Source organism: Coptis chinensis, chromosome 8, assembly GCF_015680905.1.
Source record: "Coptis chinensis isolate HL-2020 chromosome 8, ASM1568090v1, whole genome shotgun sequence".
In the NCBI taxonomy this organism is placed as follows: domain Eukaryota; kingdom Viridiplantae; phylum Streptophyta; class Magnoliopsida; order Ranunculales; family Ranunculaceae; genus Coptis; species Coptis chinensis.
The window spans coordinates 53,471,578-53,486,823 of record NC_141463.1 but is presented as its reverse complement, the minus strand read 5'-3'; the positions used below and the strand labels follow the sequence as shown (position 1 = coordinate 53,486,823).

Here is a 15,246-nt window from a genome sequence, read left to right as displayed (position 1 = left end):
TTCGTTCGGGTTGTAGCTGCCACCATCTCCGACGGGATCACGGCCTCGACGCCGTAGGCTAAGGAGAAAGGAGTATCTCTGGTGGTCGTCCATGGCATGGTTCGGTAAGCCCCAGAGGACATGATTCAATTCGTCGGCCCGCGCCCCCTTCTTGTCCTTCAACTTCCTCTTGAGATTGTTCATTATAGTTTTATTAGAGGACTCCGCCTATCCATTGCCCTCGGGATTGTATGGGGCTGAGAACCCCTGTTTCACCTTGCATGCCTACAAGAACTCCTACACCTTTGCTCCTGTGAATTGTGTTCCATTGTCCGCAATGATGGTATACGACAGTCCAAATCTACATATGATATTTTCTTATAAAAACTTAATCACCTATGCCTCCTTCACCTGCTGCAAGGGTACAACCTCTATCCAATTAGTGAAATAATCGGTGGCTGCTAGCATGAATCTCCTCTTGCTGCTGGTCATGGGCAGCGGACCTACTATATCCATCGCCCACATTGTAAATGGCCACGGACTAGACACGTTATGCAGTGGTTCAGCTGGTGCGAAATCAATTGAGCAAATCTCTAACACTTGCCACTCTCTAACACTTGTCACATCTCTTAGAAAATTCCACCGCATCTCTCTTCATATGGGGCCAAAAGTAACCTTATGTTAGCAGTCGGTGTGCCGTGGTTCTTCCCGCTGAATGGCTCCCGCAATCTCCCCCATGTAACTCTGCTAGCACTTCTAGTGCCAACCTTGGCCCGAGACATTTCGACAATGGCCCACTAAAATTCTTTCGATACAACTCTCCCTCTAGCAGAATGTACCTTTGAGAAGTCTGTTCCAACCTTTTTCTCTCTTTCTTATCAGTCACCTCTTTCCCAGATAAAAAGCTCTTGATGGGATCTATCCAACCCTCGTATTATTCCGCAGTCTAGCATACCTCTATCGCCTCTTCCATGCTCGGTTTCTCCAACCTCCTTACTTTTATCTTTCTCTCATCAGATCCAGGTATTACCGCGGCTACATAGGCCAAGGCATCAACATACCTATTTTCCCCGCGACCTAAATGTGTGAACTTGATCTTCGCAAACTTAGCATACCTTTTATGTAACACCTCCAAATACCTCGCCATTCGCGAGCACCGTGCGGCAAATCCTCCATTCGCCTGACACACCACTAGATTCGAGTCCGAGTACACCGTCAGCTCACTCACCCCCAAATCTTCATCCATTCTCAAACCTGCTATCACCGCCTCATTGGTAAGTTCTATTATATTGTTATCTGGTGTAACCAACACAACCCCTATTCCACTGCATGCATCCGTTGCAGATCCATCTATGAACACCCTCCGCCCATTTCTCTTGTCCCAGGGGTCTAAGAAGTCCTGCTCAATATTCCTTTCAGGCTCCATGACCATCTTTTCCCCCCAAGTGGGATCCTTTGCTGGGAACTCCGCCAGAAATTCTGCCACCGCCTGTGCCTTCTCCGCGGTCCTGATATGATATTGTATCTCATAAGAACTCAACATCATTGCCCATTTTAACAGCCTTCCAAACTTTTCTGCTTTCAACGCTTGTTTTAGGGGCAGATTTGATACCACCACCACTGAGTGTGCTTCGAAATAGGGTTTCAACTTCATAGCCGAGAATATCATCACCAGAGCATATTTTTTTACTCTACTATACCGGGTCTCAGCATCCAATAAGGTTTTGCTTTGGAAATATACCAGTTTTTCTATTTTGCCAACGACTCGGATGAGGACTGAGCTAACCATATACTCCGTGACCCCCAGATACAAATATAATTTCTCCCCCTGTTCTGGCCCCGACAACAAAGGTGCCTTACTCAAATAAATCTTCAACTCTTAAAACGCCTTCTCGCATTCTGTTGTCCATAAGAAATATGGAGTACTCCTTAGCAATCGATAGAACGGCCTACACTTGTCTGATGATTTTGAAATGAATCTGTTTAAGGCCGCGACCCTTCTCGCTAAACACTGTACTTCTTTAACGTTTTGCAGCGAAGGCATCTCCACCAAGGATCTTATCTGTTCGGGGTTAGCCTCTATTCCCCGGTGAGTAACAATGTAACCCAGAAACTTCCCCGTGGTCACTCCAAACGTACACTTCTCTGGATTGAGCTTCAAATTATGCATCCGTAGTATTCTGAACGTCTCCCTCAGACCCTCTAAGTGCTCCTCCTCGGACATACTCTTCTCTACCATGTCGTCTATGTATATTTCAATTCCCTTTCAGATCTTGCTCTCAAACATTTTCTCTCTTAATCGCTGGAAGATAGCCCCGACATTCTTCAAACCAAACACCATCCTTGTATAACAATATGTACCACCTTCCACCACAAAGGTCGTCTTCTCCTGATCTAGTCCGTACATCGCGACTTGATTGTATCCCATATATGTATCCATGAATGAAAATATTTTGAATCCCGCTGTTCTATCCACCAATTCATCTACTCGCGGCATGGGGTAATTGTCTTTAGGACACTTTGAGTTAACATTTGTAAAATCAACGCACATACGGACCTTTCCATTCTTTTTCGGTACCGCGACGACGTTAGACAACCAGTCCGTGAACTCCACCTCTCGTATTATTCTCGCTCCTTTCAAACTTGCGACCTCCTCGTGAATTCCCTCAGCATACTTCAGCCTAATGCTTCGCATCTTTTGTCTCACAGGCTTAGCATCTTCTCTCATGTGCAAACGGTGACATGCGAAACCTGGGTCTAATCCAGTGATATTCTCAATTACCCAAGCAAAGACATTCTTGTTTTTTGACAAAAACTGTACCAGCTTACTCTTTCACTCCTCAGGCAAACTGGACCCTACTGACATAAACTTCTATTCATGCCCCGTCCCCAAATTCACTATTTCAATCTCATCGAGGGTCTTTGGTCCCATCGACGACTCAACCTCCCCCTCCACAGAGGCACAGTGTAATTGTTATGCTTGCTTCTTCCTAGGGTTAGAGGTTTCTCCTTCTGCCCCTTGGATCAACCTCTTCAATGTACCTGATCGCTCCGAACCTTATACATCCCGGTTGTGGTGGGAAATCGGATCACTTGGTAGTAAGTGGATGGTACCACCTTCATCTTGTGAATCCACTACCTCCTTAGAATGGCATTGTATTGCGAATCGGCGTCCACCACCTTGAATCGGGAGAACACCGTCACCGGTCCCATTGTCACAAGGAGCAGGAACTCTCCTAAAGGCTTCGTCATGCTTCCATTGAACCCATACAAATTTGTCTACGAGGGTCTTAACTGTTTCTTGTCTATCTTCATCTCCTCCATTGCCCCTCTGAATAACAAATCCACGGCACTGCAATAGTCAATTAATACCCTTTTCACCATGTAATTACTCATCGCCACCGTGATTACTAATGTGTCCTCATGCGGGGAGTCGACCGCCTTGAGGTCCACGTCCGTAAACACTATGCTCCCCCTTCCATTAGCAGACCATGGAGTTAGCCGTGAATGTCCTGATGCCTCGTTGACTTGCTGGATGCTCATGGTTCGTCTTATCTTATCTCAATGGGCGTTGTGAATCAAGACTTTTCCACTAAAAATCACGTTGACCGTTCCCAGTATCCTTCCCTGATTTGGTACCTGCTGATAAGAGCCTAAAACTGTAGTTTTAACCCCATAATAATATTATATTTAGACCAATTATGTGTATAATAAATAAGAGTTAGTATTGTTTATGTGTTTTTGTGTATTTCAGGTATTGGAGTTAAATATGTGAAGAAATATGTCACTTTTGCAAGAGAAAGGAGCAAAGGTTGGTTGTTAAAAAGTTCTCAAATTGAAGTCCAAGTTTCAAGGAGAAAAAACCTTTTTAAAGCCTAGTCAAAGCTGAAAAAGTCAACGCGGGTAGAAAAAGAGCAGAAAAGTCAATAGAACTTCCGCAGGTCGTACCTTTGGACTCAGACCTCGGAATTAGGCCTACTATATGTCAAAAATTACCGGCTCAGAAAGAGCTTTCTAATAGTCCAAGCCGTGACTCAATCAGAGTAGCAGAAGTGGACAAAAAGGGTGTTGAAGTAATTTTGCGTGGAGAAACCCTTTTTGGACATATGTAATTAGGTTTTGGGCTTGATTTCATGGCCCAAAACATGGCTCCAAAGGCCATACACGAAATTGTAAACCTAAACCTCTCCTATATAAAGAGGTTTAAGGCTAAACAAAAGTTGGCTACTCCCACTTTAGTTTAATATAGTTTAGGGTTCTCTCTCTCTCTCTCTCTCTCTCTCTCTTTGTAGTTTAGTTTAGTTTTAGTTAATTAATATAGTTTGTAGCCTCTATTAGATTAATAAAAATCAAGTTATTGTTCTTCATTATATTTTCTTTTTATTCTTCTATTAATGATAGTCTAATGACTTTTAGCTAAACCTCCATTAGAGGGGTTTGATGAAGCTTGATGAAGACTTGATATATTAGTTAGAATTATTGCTTGTAGGTTAGTTGTTTCGCCATGAGAATGGGTTGAACTTTCTCACATGCTAATTATTAGTTGGCAGAGATTGCCATGAATAATTAGGGATCAAATACTTAATCTTAATTGGTTAGGATTGCAATAATCTATAATAGCATATTAGGGATAAATCAAAGTGGAATCAAATCCCCCTAATTTCTTTTCCATATTTTACTCAAGTCATATTAAATTTCTTAGTTAAATTAGTATACGTTAAATTCATACATTTAGTTTCATAGTATAAATTCATGTCTATAAATATTGCTCTCACCATTGTTTCCTTGTATTTGATTAATTGGATTCTATTATGTCTTGGTAGTTTAAGAGTGGAACGATTCCGTACTCTATATATTGCATGAATATACATGTGAGAGTAGGAAATAAATAAATTGATACCGTAAGAATAAAGTTAGAGTAATCTAGTTGAGTTTTTACAGGTTATCAAATGGCGCTGCTGTAGTCTTAAAGTCATTCAGGACAAGAATTCAATTGGTTGAATCCATGGGGCAATCCCCCATTCTCAACCCACCCACCATTTTAATTTTTCTTTCTTATTTCTTACATTTTCGGTACTATTCACTGTTTTAGGCACAGGGGCGCACGCCCTCCATTTTGCCTTGTTCAGAGCGTGCCTGCCCTCCTTTTTGTCTGCGGATTCACAGTGAAGAACCCTGCAACAAAGGTATTTATAAATTTCAAAATATTCTGCAAATTTACAGGCATAATTATTAAGGTGTTGTTGATTTACTAGAATAGTTTCAGATTTTTCCAAGTTATTTTACCTAGCGAATTAATTCAATCTTTACAGTGCTGCATTTCAGCTTTCAAACCGTAAGTTCCGGGAAAACTGACGAGTAAGGTTAATTAGGCAGTTCCAAAAATTCTAAGATTTTTATAGGAGTATCTATCATAAGTCAGGAGTTTGCAGTAAAAATATGAAGTGTTTTTTATTTGTTTTGACCACCTAACTAGTGGATTGTTTCCAGTATATTTCTGTAGTTTTGCAACACTTAATTTATAGAACAACAACTGATAAGGAGGGTTTGTAGAACTCCAAATGCTCTAAATATTTTACAGGAACACGCATGATCTGTCAAAAATTTCCAATGAAAATTTGGCGATTTTTGGCTCTGTTTTGATTGGTTAACCATTCATTTTTTTGTGTTGTGTCCAAAACCTGTTTCACAAACTTTGTAGGGTAGTAGAAGAACTTTCTTAACTTTGATTGTTCTGAAATTTTACAGGCGACTTACTGGACATCTTAGCAAACTACTATAAAAAATTTAAATTTTTACGAGTGCACATTCGTGCTCTAAGTACCCTATCATTTGAGCACGCCCCCGCGCCAAAGTGCATGGACATAATCTTAGGCAAGAACACGCCCGTGCCCATTTTAGGCTAATTCCAAGCGCGCCCCGCGCTAAAGTGTCTGGACATCATCTTAGGCAAGAGTGTGCCTCGCGCCCTACTTAGCCAAATTCTGAGTGCGCCCCGTGCTCAAGCGCCTGGACGTCGAGTCAGCCAAGAGCCTCTTCTGAATAAGCCCGATTTCACAGGTTAGTTCAAACTTTCATTTGTTCAAGTATATTCAGTATTTTCATCTTCTTAAATACACTAGGATTGCGTATACAATACGATATTCATACGCGTAGCAAGGAGGCATTCGGGTATTCTTTATTTCACTCTTCGTCTCTTCTGTCAGAGGAGTTTTAATTCTAGTATAATCAGGCTTGTTTTTTGTAAAATGCAATACCACAAGCCTATCTAGAAATTTATAGTTAGAGTTTTGTTTGCATATTAATTGTCCTAGAATATATTTTTAAAACCATTATGGCATATTAATATGTAAACGAACAATCATGTGATTCTTATGCACACCCTTCACCATGTTTATGTTGTGGTAGTCCTTACCATTGGGCTTCTTATTGCTCATCATATCAAGATTTTGAGCCTACTATAGGATATAATAATAATGATGAGCCTTAATTTTCAAATTTTTATAGTGACCCATACAATCAAGAGTTTTCTAGTCATCCAAACTATACAGGGAGTCAACAGTGTCGTTTACTTCTAGTTCCGTAATGAGTGTGTACAACGAACCAAACACTTTTTCGTGCACAATTTGTTCAGATCCAAACCATACCGCCCATTCATGTCCTATATTTATTCAGCCTCAACCTAACCCATCACAGTACGATATCAACCAGAGTCACTCAAACGCCAATAATTATGACTATCACACACCATACCAGCTAGACCCTTCCACCATACTAGAAATTACCCAACCATCTAGTTCTCCACCCTTCCCAGACCGAATTTCCCAAACTATGCTTCAGAACATAGCCCAGATGATTTTCATGATCCCCTCACCTAACAAAGAACTTTCAACCTTGCCAGAGATCGACACATAACTAGAACAACCTATTCACATAACCACACCATTTGACCTAGTTAAGACCTACCCTAAATTTCATGAATCATTACCTTCCCATGACCCTCCCATTAATCATTATGTTGACTCCACACCCCACCTGGATGAGGACATTCTTGAAGACGACTCTTTAGGACTTGTTTTAGATGACCACTCAAATTTGAGATATGCCTCTAAGGAACCTCCCACTGATCCATCTGAAGATGAATATAATGATGACACATTATAAGATATTTATAAAGATATGACGAAGGAAGAATTTGATAACTATTGGCATTCTCTTAATATGGACCCTCCTGTTGAGCATGTCTAGGCCTTTGTGTTTGTTAACCACACTCAGCTAGATGATTCCTCGACACATTCGAATGATGCCATTGAGGATACTTATAGTATTTTAAAGGAAAAGGGTGAGAAAATAGAGATTAACAATTCTAATCTAAGGCATGAACAAGTTAATGTGCAAGAAAAAGAGGAAGTTACATCTTTAGAGCAATGTGAATCTCAATTTAGTTTGGCAGCTGAGGAAATAACAATGGACGAAATAGATGAATTTCTTAACGATAATGCCACGAACCATAATGTTATGGATTCAGCTAAGCTAGATGAAGATTTCTATGATTTCTTAAGAGTGTGTGAGGATCCACCAACTGACCACCATCCACCTGAGTTACCACCTCCTAAAATCCAACCATCTACCACAACTAAGCCATCCATTCACCCACCATTTCAGCGGAACCTCGAATTTGCACTTAAGCCAATTGCCTCAGAGACCCTCTATAATTTTTTCAAGCCTCACGGTGAAGAGTGTTTGCCTAGCACACAATCCCATGAGTACACCATTCCTGTAGTTGAGAGCCAAGCTTTGACCGAGTGTAGTGAGAAACCTAGTTTGTCTTATTTTTCCTCATCTAAGCCTCATGAAAGACATCATGATCCATACTTCATTCCTTTCTCCCCTAAAATATCACTAATTCATCTTTTGGGTCATTCTAACTCTTTAAAATAGCTACAACATAATGGTTTGCATATGTTCTTTGATGGGTTACATAAGTTTTCTTTCATTCTTCTACATGATTACTTCCAATTATACAACTTCATTCTATTTGGAGGTGCATTTAGTATCATGTTTTTATGGCTAGACCCCTAACTCTTTCGACTATTAGTTTATAGTTGACCACGCATCATCCATTTTATGCCACCCTAGTTTCTTGCTTGTTTGGGGGTGTGCACAGTCTAGGGGAATCTGACTTAAAACGACCCCACATTAAGTCTAGGGGAATCTGACTTTAAAATACCCATAATTTTTTGTAAAATACCACCTTAATGGAGTATAGGCCACAAAATTTTTCAAACTTCAAAAGAGTTTTCAAATTTTGTTTGGGGGTGGCGTATTTTGGTATTTCATTTCAAATCTTTTTGCCACCCTTTGCTGTCATGTGTACTCCAGTAGAAGTTGTGTTAGTTAGTACGTAATAATTTTATTGTGCTTCATATTATCATATTATTTTTATAATATTTCTGTTATAGGTACTGCCAATATTTACCACGTTTCTATGGTAAATTCTTTCCTTATCTCTTTACACTTTGAGGACAAAGCGTTCGATTGTTTGGAGGTGGGATAGAAACATTTGCAAAAATTAGGCACTTTTAGGATGTAAATTATGCACTTTTATTTATAAAATGTTAAAAATCATAAAAAGTAGTTAGTTACATAATTTAATTGTGTTATTGAATTGTTTCATGAACCCCCTTCTCCCAAATTATTTGGGGGTGGCATAGAAACACGTTGTAAATGTTTAAGCACATATTAGGTTGTATATTACGTATTATTTGTCTTATAAAAATTAGAAAATAAAAAAATAATAAAAAGTATTTATACTATGCACTTAGGAATATTAGTATTGTTTCTTTCTCCATGATGATATTAATCTAGAAATTCCACGTTAGCTTTTAAATTAGAATAGTTTTTAGAAACTTAGGTTAATATGTAGGTAATAATAATTACATCTTTCCATAAATATATAGCATGAGCATCTATGGTTATATTAGCAGTAAGTTTCTGAAATCTAGGATAGAGTACTTATTTTACAAATCCTGTGAGAATATAGCCTAAAGACTTATATGAGTGAAATATTTGAGAAATGACACAAGGGAGAAGTAAATTCTGAATAGAGAAATCACATGTCCACTTGCTTGATCACTATACTATATCCTAAGCGAGAATTTAGGCATTTTTTGGATCGATATGGCCAGAAATTCAAACTTATATGAAATAATTTTCCGCTAGTCGCCCCTCTGAGCCTTTCTTTAGCCTTTCATAAACCACAAATTCTTTACCCTTTTATACAAAACAAAATAAAAATAAAAATCAGCCTACCTATTTTTGAATAAGTCTGAGAATAGAGATGAAATGAAGAATAGAAAAGAGAAAGACCTGTGAAACCAAGAATTTGTTAGTTGCTTCAAATAAGAAAAGGAAATTTCCAACCAAAGAAAAGAAAAGAAAAGAAAATTAAAATAAAAAGTTAGAGCTCCAAAAACATAATCAAAGGAGTCCAAAGCCAAAAGAAAAAGAAAAAAATCACTACGGATAGAAACAAAGTGTAGAAGTAAAGTAAGAACAAGGTTTTCTTTAGTTACATATTTTGAAGACTCTATTATCTTAGATGTGTCTTTTTTGAATATCCATTTTCTTCCTTCTTAAACCATCTCCTAATCCCCGCAACACCTAATAAAGACCTCTAGCTCAATTAGGAATAGGTTAGTGTGATAGTAAGTGGCAGATGTGTTTGATCGACTTCGGCTTCCTTGTTTGTCATTGAGATTATAAGGTAAAGCGTGCCCACTGTGCACTGGACTGAGAAAAACTTGAGTGGAAAAATCAGAGTGGTTTTTGTCTTGACATATATGTGAGGACCTACTTAAGGACGTTATTCCAAAGTTTCAGAAACGGACCTGTTATTGCATTTCATAGCATAGTTCATTATACATATGTTTATCCGTAGATGATTGATTATTATGCACATATTAGCTTAGATTTCGAATTGATTATTCTGTATTCATTGCTAGTGAGATGTATAGATATCTAAGAATAAATAAGGAAACAGTAATTTTTATTTCTTAGTCGTTGTAGTATAGATGAAGTTTGTGAGTACCTTCTCTGGAAAACTCCCACGAGGCTATAACTCATCCACTAGGGAATTCCTAGTGGTTTAAGGCCTTATTGCATATGGTCAATGTAATCACACTCAGCGAAACGAGATTAGTTAGAACTCCATTTTTGGTCACTTATTTTAATTTCTCATATTTGCTTGGGGACAAACAAAATGTTGTTTGGGGGTGGTTTGATAAGAGCCCAAAACTGTAGTTTTAACCCCTTAATAATATTATATTTAGACCAATTATGTGTATAATAAATAAGAGTTAGTATTGTTTTTGTGTTTTTGTGTATTTCAGGTATTGGAGTCAAATATATGAAGAAATATATCACTTTTGCAAGATAAAGGAGCAAAGGTTGGTTGTTAAGAAGTTCTATGATTAAAGCCCAAGTTTCAAGGAGAAAAAAACCTTTTTAAAGCCTAGTCAAAGCTGAAAAGTCAAAGTCAACGCGGGTAGAAAAAGAGCAGAAAAGTCACAGAACTTCCGTAGGCAGTATCTTTGGACTCAGACCTTGGAATTGGGCCTACTATAGGTCAAAACAACCGGCTCGGAAAGAGCTTTCTAATGGTCTAAGCCGTGACCCAATTATAGTAGCAAAAGTGGATAAAAAGGGTGTTGAAGTAATTTAGCACAGAGAAAACCTTTTTGGACATATGTAATTAGGTTTTAGGCTTGATTTCATGGCCCAAAACATGGCTCCAAAGCCCATGCACGAAATTGTAAACCTAAACCTCTCCTATATAAAGAGGTTTAAGGCTAAACAAAATTTGGCTACTCCCACTTTAGTTTAATATATAGTTTAGGGTTCTCTCTCTCTCTCCCTTTGTAGTTTAGTTTAGTTTTAGTTAATTAATTTAGTTTGTAGCCTCCATTAGATTAATAAAAGTCAAGTTATTGTTTTTCATTATGTTTTCTTTTTATTCTTCTATTAATGATAGTCTAATGACTTCTAGCTAAACCTCCATTAGAGGGGTTTGATGAAGCTTGATGAAGACTTGATATATTAGTTAGAATTATTGCTTGTTAAGAGTTTCACTCTAGTAGGTTAGTTGATTCGCCATGAGAATGGGTTGAACTTCCTCACATACTAATTATTAGTTGGCAAAGATTGCCATGAATAATTAGGGATCAAATACTTAATCTTAATTGGTTAGGATTGCAATAATCTACAATAGCATATTAGGAATAAATCAAAGTGGAATCAAATCCCCCTAATTTCTTCTCCATATTTTACTCAAGTCATATTAAATTTCTTAGTTAAATTGGTATACGTTAAATTCATACATTTAGTTTCATAGTATAAATTCACCTCTATAAATATTGCTCTCACCATTGTTTCCTTGTGTTTGATTAATTGGATTCTATTATGTCTTGGTAGTTTAAGACTGGAACGATTCCGTACTCTATATATTGCATGAATATATATGTGAGAGTAGAAAATAAATAAATTGATACCGTAAGAATAAAGTTAGAGTAATCTAGTTGAGTTTTTACGGGTTATCACCTGCCCCTCTTTCTCATTCCCCATTGTAAACTCCTTCAGCAATCCCTTCCCTATTATCCTTTGTATTAACAACTTTAGTGCGTAGCAGTCATTCGTCTCATGGTTCTGTATTTAATGGTAGGCACAATAAGGCTTGCCTTGCATTTTCGCTGGCTTGTTCCGTGGCCCTTTATAACCCTACAAATTCTGAATCAGCGGCAATATCTCACTCAGGGGCATGTTTAACGGTGGCTGTTCCACTTCACGGTAAGGTTTTCTCTCCCTGTTCTCCCTCCTGACTTCTTCTATGCCCCTTTCGGGCCGTGATGAGTACCCACAATACCCACTGCTTCCCCTGTCCGATGCCTCATATCCCCGGCGATCCTCTCGCTTCTTTCTAGTGAAAATACTGCCTTCCCCGGCCTCTTCATCTCTTTCTGCATAGTGTCCTCATACCTTATATATTTCTCCAGCCTCAGGCATAGGTCATGTAATGTCGCGATCTCGTTCTTGGATACTGTACATGCCCTTGTTCCTGGGCGTAACCCTCGTTCAAACGCTATCACCGCAGTTTTTTCATCCAAGTTCTCCACCTTCATTGTCTCTACCTTGAATCTGCACAAGAAATCCCTCACTGACTCCACAGATCTCTATCTTACATTGAACAAAGCCGCTATATCTACTACCCGCCTTTTCTGATGTATGAAGTGGTCTATGAAAGCTTGCTCTAACTCCTGAAAGTTGTTTATACTCTTCGACGACAACCAGCAATACCAATCAGATGCCCCCCCTTTAAGCTTGCGGGGAACATCATGCATCGCAGCCCATCATACCGAAGTTCTTGCCATAATGGCATCTGCTGTCGAAAGTGTTGGATGTGATCAGTTGGATCTCTCTTCCCGTCATACCTCTCAAATTTGGGCTGGTTGAACCGCTTTGGAACCTCAGACTTCCAAATTGCGGTAGCCAACGAGTTTTGGTTTAGCCCCGCCACCACTTGGTTCGTCGCTCCACCTATGCCCTTGGCTTGCTCTAGATTCGCCTTCAGGTCACTAGCAATCATTTCCCTAACTTGCTCCTTTGTGAGTCCAACCACCCCATTATCCACCAGGTTCGGCCTCCCCTCCTCCTCTTTCTCCGACTCCGATGCCTCTCTCTTAGATTCCTCTATGGTCTCCTTCTCCCTCCGAAGCCTGTCATTCTCTTCCCTTAATCTCTTTATTTCCTCATGCAATAGCCTTGTTCCCTCTGAAACTGACGCTATGGTCTCTTCCCTGCCTTGTTCTCCCCTGTCACTCCTCACTGACTCCTCTGTACCACCACCTTTCTCGGTCTTCCTACTCCTCTCTTCACTCTTGTTGACATTTCTCTTGCTATTTTGATCTCTCCCCTACAGACGGCGCCAAATGTTATATCCTCTTCTCTATATTTTCCTCTCTCTCCCTCGGTCTCGCCTTCCCTTCCCCCTTTGTTTCTTTTTTCTTTCTTTTTCTTTTCTCTCTCTCTCTCTCCTCTACTATTCTTCTTATACCCCTCTCCTTTCTATCTTGATCGTCCATCTGTCCCTCTATCTCTTGCTTTCTCTGTCGCCACATGTAGGGCTTTCATAGTGTACCTAAAGGTCTGCGGACTTATCCACTACCATGCACGTTCATTGCTTATCTGACGTCAGGCACATCCAACCCTTAATCTGCGACATTCATCCATCGATCCCCTGCCTTATGTACCCACTCCCCTACCAAGATTTCAGTACCCGTGGCCCTGATACAATGCTCCTCATTCCATTTATTATCTCGCTACCATGCCTATCTGTTGTTGATCCTTCTGCTATCATTAATTGGGTCACTACACCGACAGACACATATCGTTTGCACCTTGCATACCTGAAACAAAACGGTGAAAAGAACAAAGTAAGCACATCTTAAGAAAATAAAAGAACAAAAAATCACACTAGTCTTGAACATTAGAGATCACAGAGCAGAAGGTATTATGTATAGCATAAGTTGTTTGTAAGAATCGGCATGGTATCTGAGTTGAAATTATTTTCATCCCACAGAACATGATAGTGAGTAGGTAAATTTTGGTACCACTGTGGGCGTTGTGGACCGGGACCCATGGTTAATATATATATATATATATATATATATATATATATATATATATATATATATATATATATATATATATATGTATGTATGCATGACTTCCACAGCAATTACGGATACTAGCATGGCACCCGGGTAAAAATCAAATTCTAAAGGATGACATATCATTGAATCAACTACTGTGACTGCTTAAGAAAAAACAGATTTAGAACAACAATTCTCATATGACATTCAATCACTTGATAATTGATTGGATAAGAGCGCATACCATGATGAATATTTCCACTCCTATCTGTCAGATTTTGATTATTATGATCAGCTGGAAAAAGACGTGTGTGGTGTCTTTTCTACACGACCACAAACGTTACAGGAGGAAGATACCCCTCTTCCAGAGAAGCACAAGCCTGGATAAGAAATAATGATTCATATTAGATATATAAACTAGATTTTGGACCTGGTCATACGCCCGGGATCTATTAAATATTTTGTGTGCTGAAAAGACTTTACAAAATGTTTCACTCAAATTTTCGAATCAGAATATATTTTTATTGAAAATAAACCGAAATACGTTAATGAGCAGCGATTATGGTACATACGTACTTGGAAACTAAGGGATCAAATTGAGATAGCCTATTCACTTTGTGGTTTAGGATATTAATCCGTAATTTTCAAATAGAATTACCTTAAACTCGATCTAGCTTATATAATAATTTTCTTAGATTTATGGTGATTTAGCGGTAAATTATCACCGCTCAGCTTACGTACTAATGTGCACAAATCACTAAAATATATATCAAATCACTAAAACAGATTGATTGTTTTCATATCTTCAAAGAATACACTACTCCGACTTGAAAAAAATTATCACATGAACGTGTTCTACGATGAACTGATGAATACAAAAAAAATTATATTTCAAGAAAATGCGTTCACCTACTTAGAATACTCCCCCAAGTGTTTTCTCTTTTTCTAGGTGATTGTTTATATACATGCAAAATATTCCTATTCAATTCCAACATGAATAACATAGAATGTCATATCGTTCTATGTCTTTCGTCAATGTGAACATGTCAAAGTGTTAACGTAAGATTGGGTGGGTAAAATGAGTAATGACTATTAATTTTCAGATTTGAACAATCTAATAATCAAATGAATAGAAAAAGAGTGTGCCTTTCAAAAAACATTCCCTTTCCAAATTTGAAGCTTCTAACACACACTTTGAACTTACAATAAAATGCTCAAATATTCCATCTTATTCCACATTTTTCTTTATTTCTTATAGTAGATTTATCGTTTCTCAATGTTTCTGCAAGCACATTGCAAAACAAAGTTCGGATGAAGAAATAGTACCACAAAGTTCTTCCAATATTGCACTAATGTTGAAAGGGTTAAGTTTGATGGTATCAATAAAGTGTCACAAAAATAAGTATAACAATAATTCACACAAACACTCTTCACTCTTTTGGACCAAAGAATTATCATCCATCAATTATCAGTAGAACACTTGTAATAATTTTTAAGCTTCGATATATTTTACTCCAAAATTATTAAAATTCCTACAACCAAAAATTGTTTAGGTGGCTCT

The 15,246-nt window shown here is 38.4% G+C and overlaps 1 protein-coding gene across 1 annotated transcript; it reads right to left on the bottom strand.

The window, feature by feature from the left end:
• Positions 1-925: 925 nt before the first annotated feature.
• LOC147481921 (uncharacterized) lies at positions 926-1,648 on the bottom strand. The gene has a single exon (XM_086579127.1). The coding sequence runs from the start codon at positions 1,646-1,648 to the stop codon at positions 926-928; it is 723 nt and encodes a 240-aa protein (XP_086435253.1).
• Positions 1,649-15,246: the final 13,598 nt, after the last annotated feature.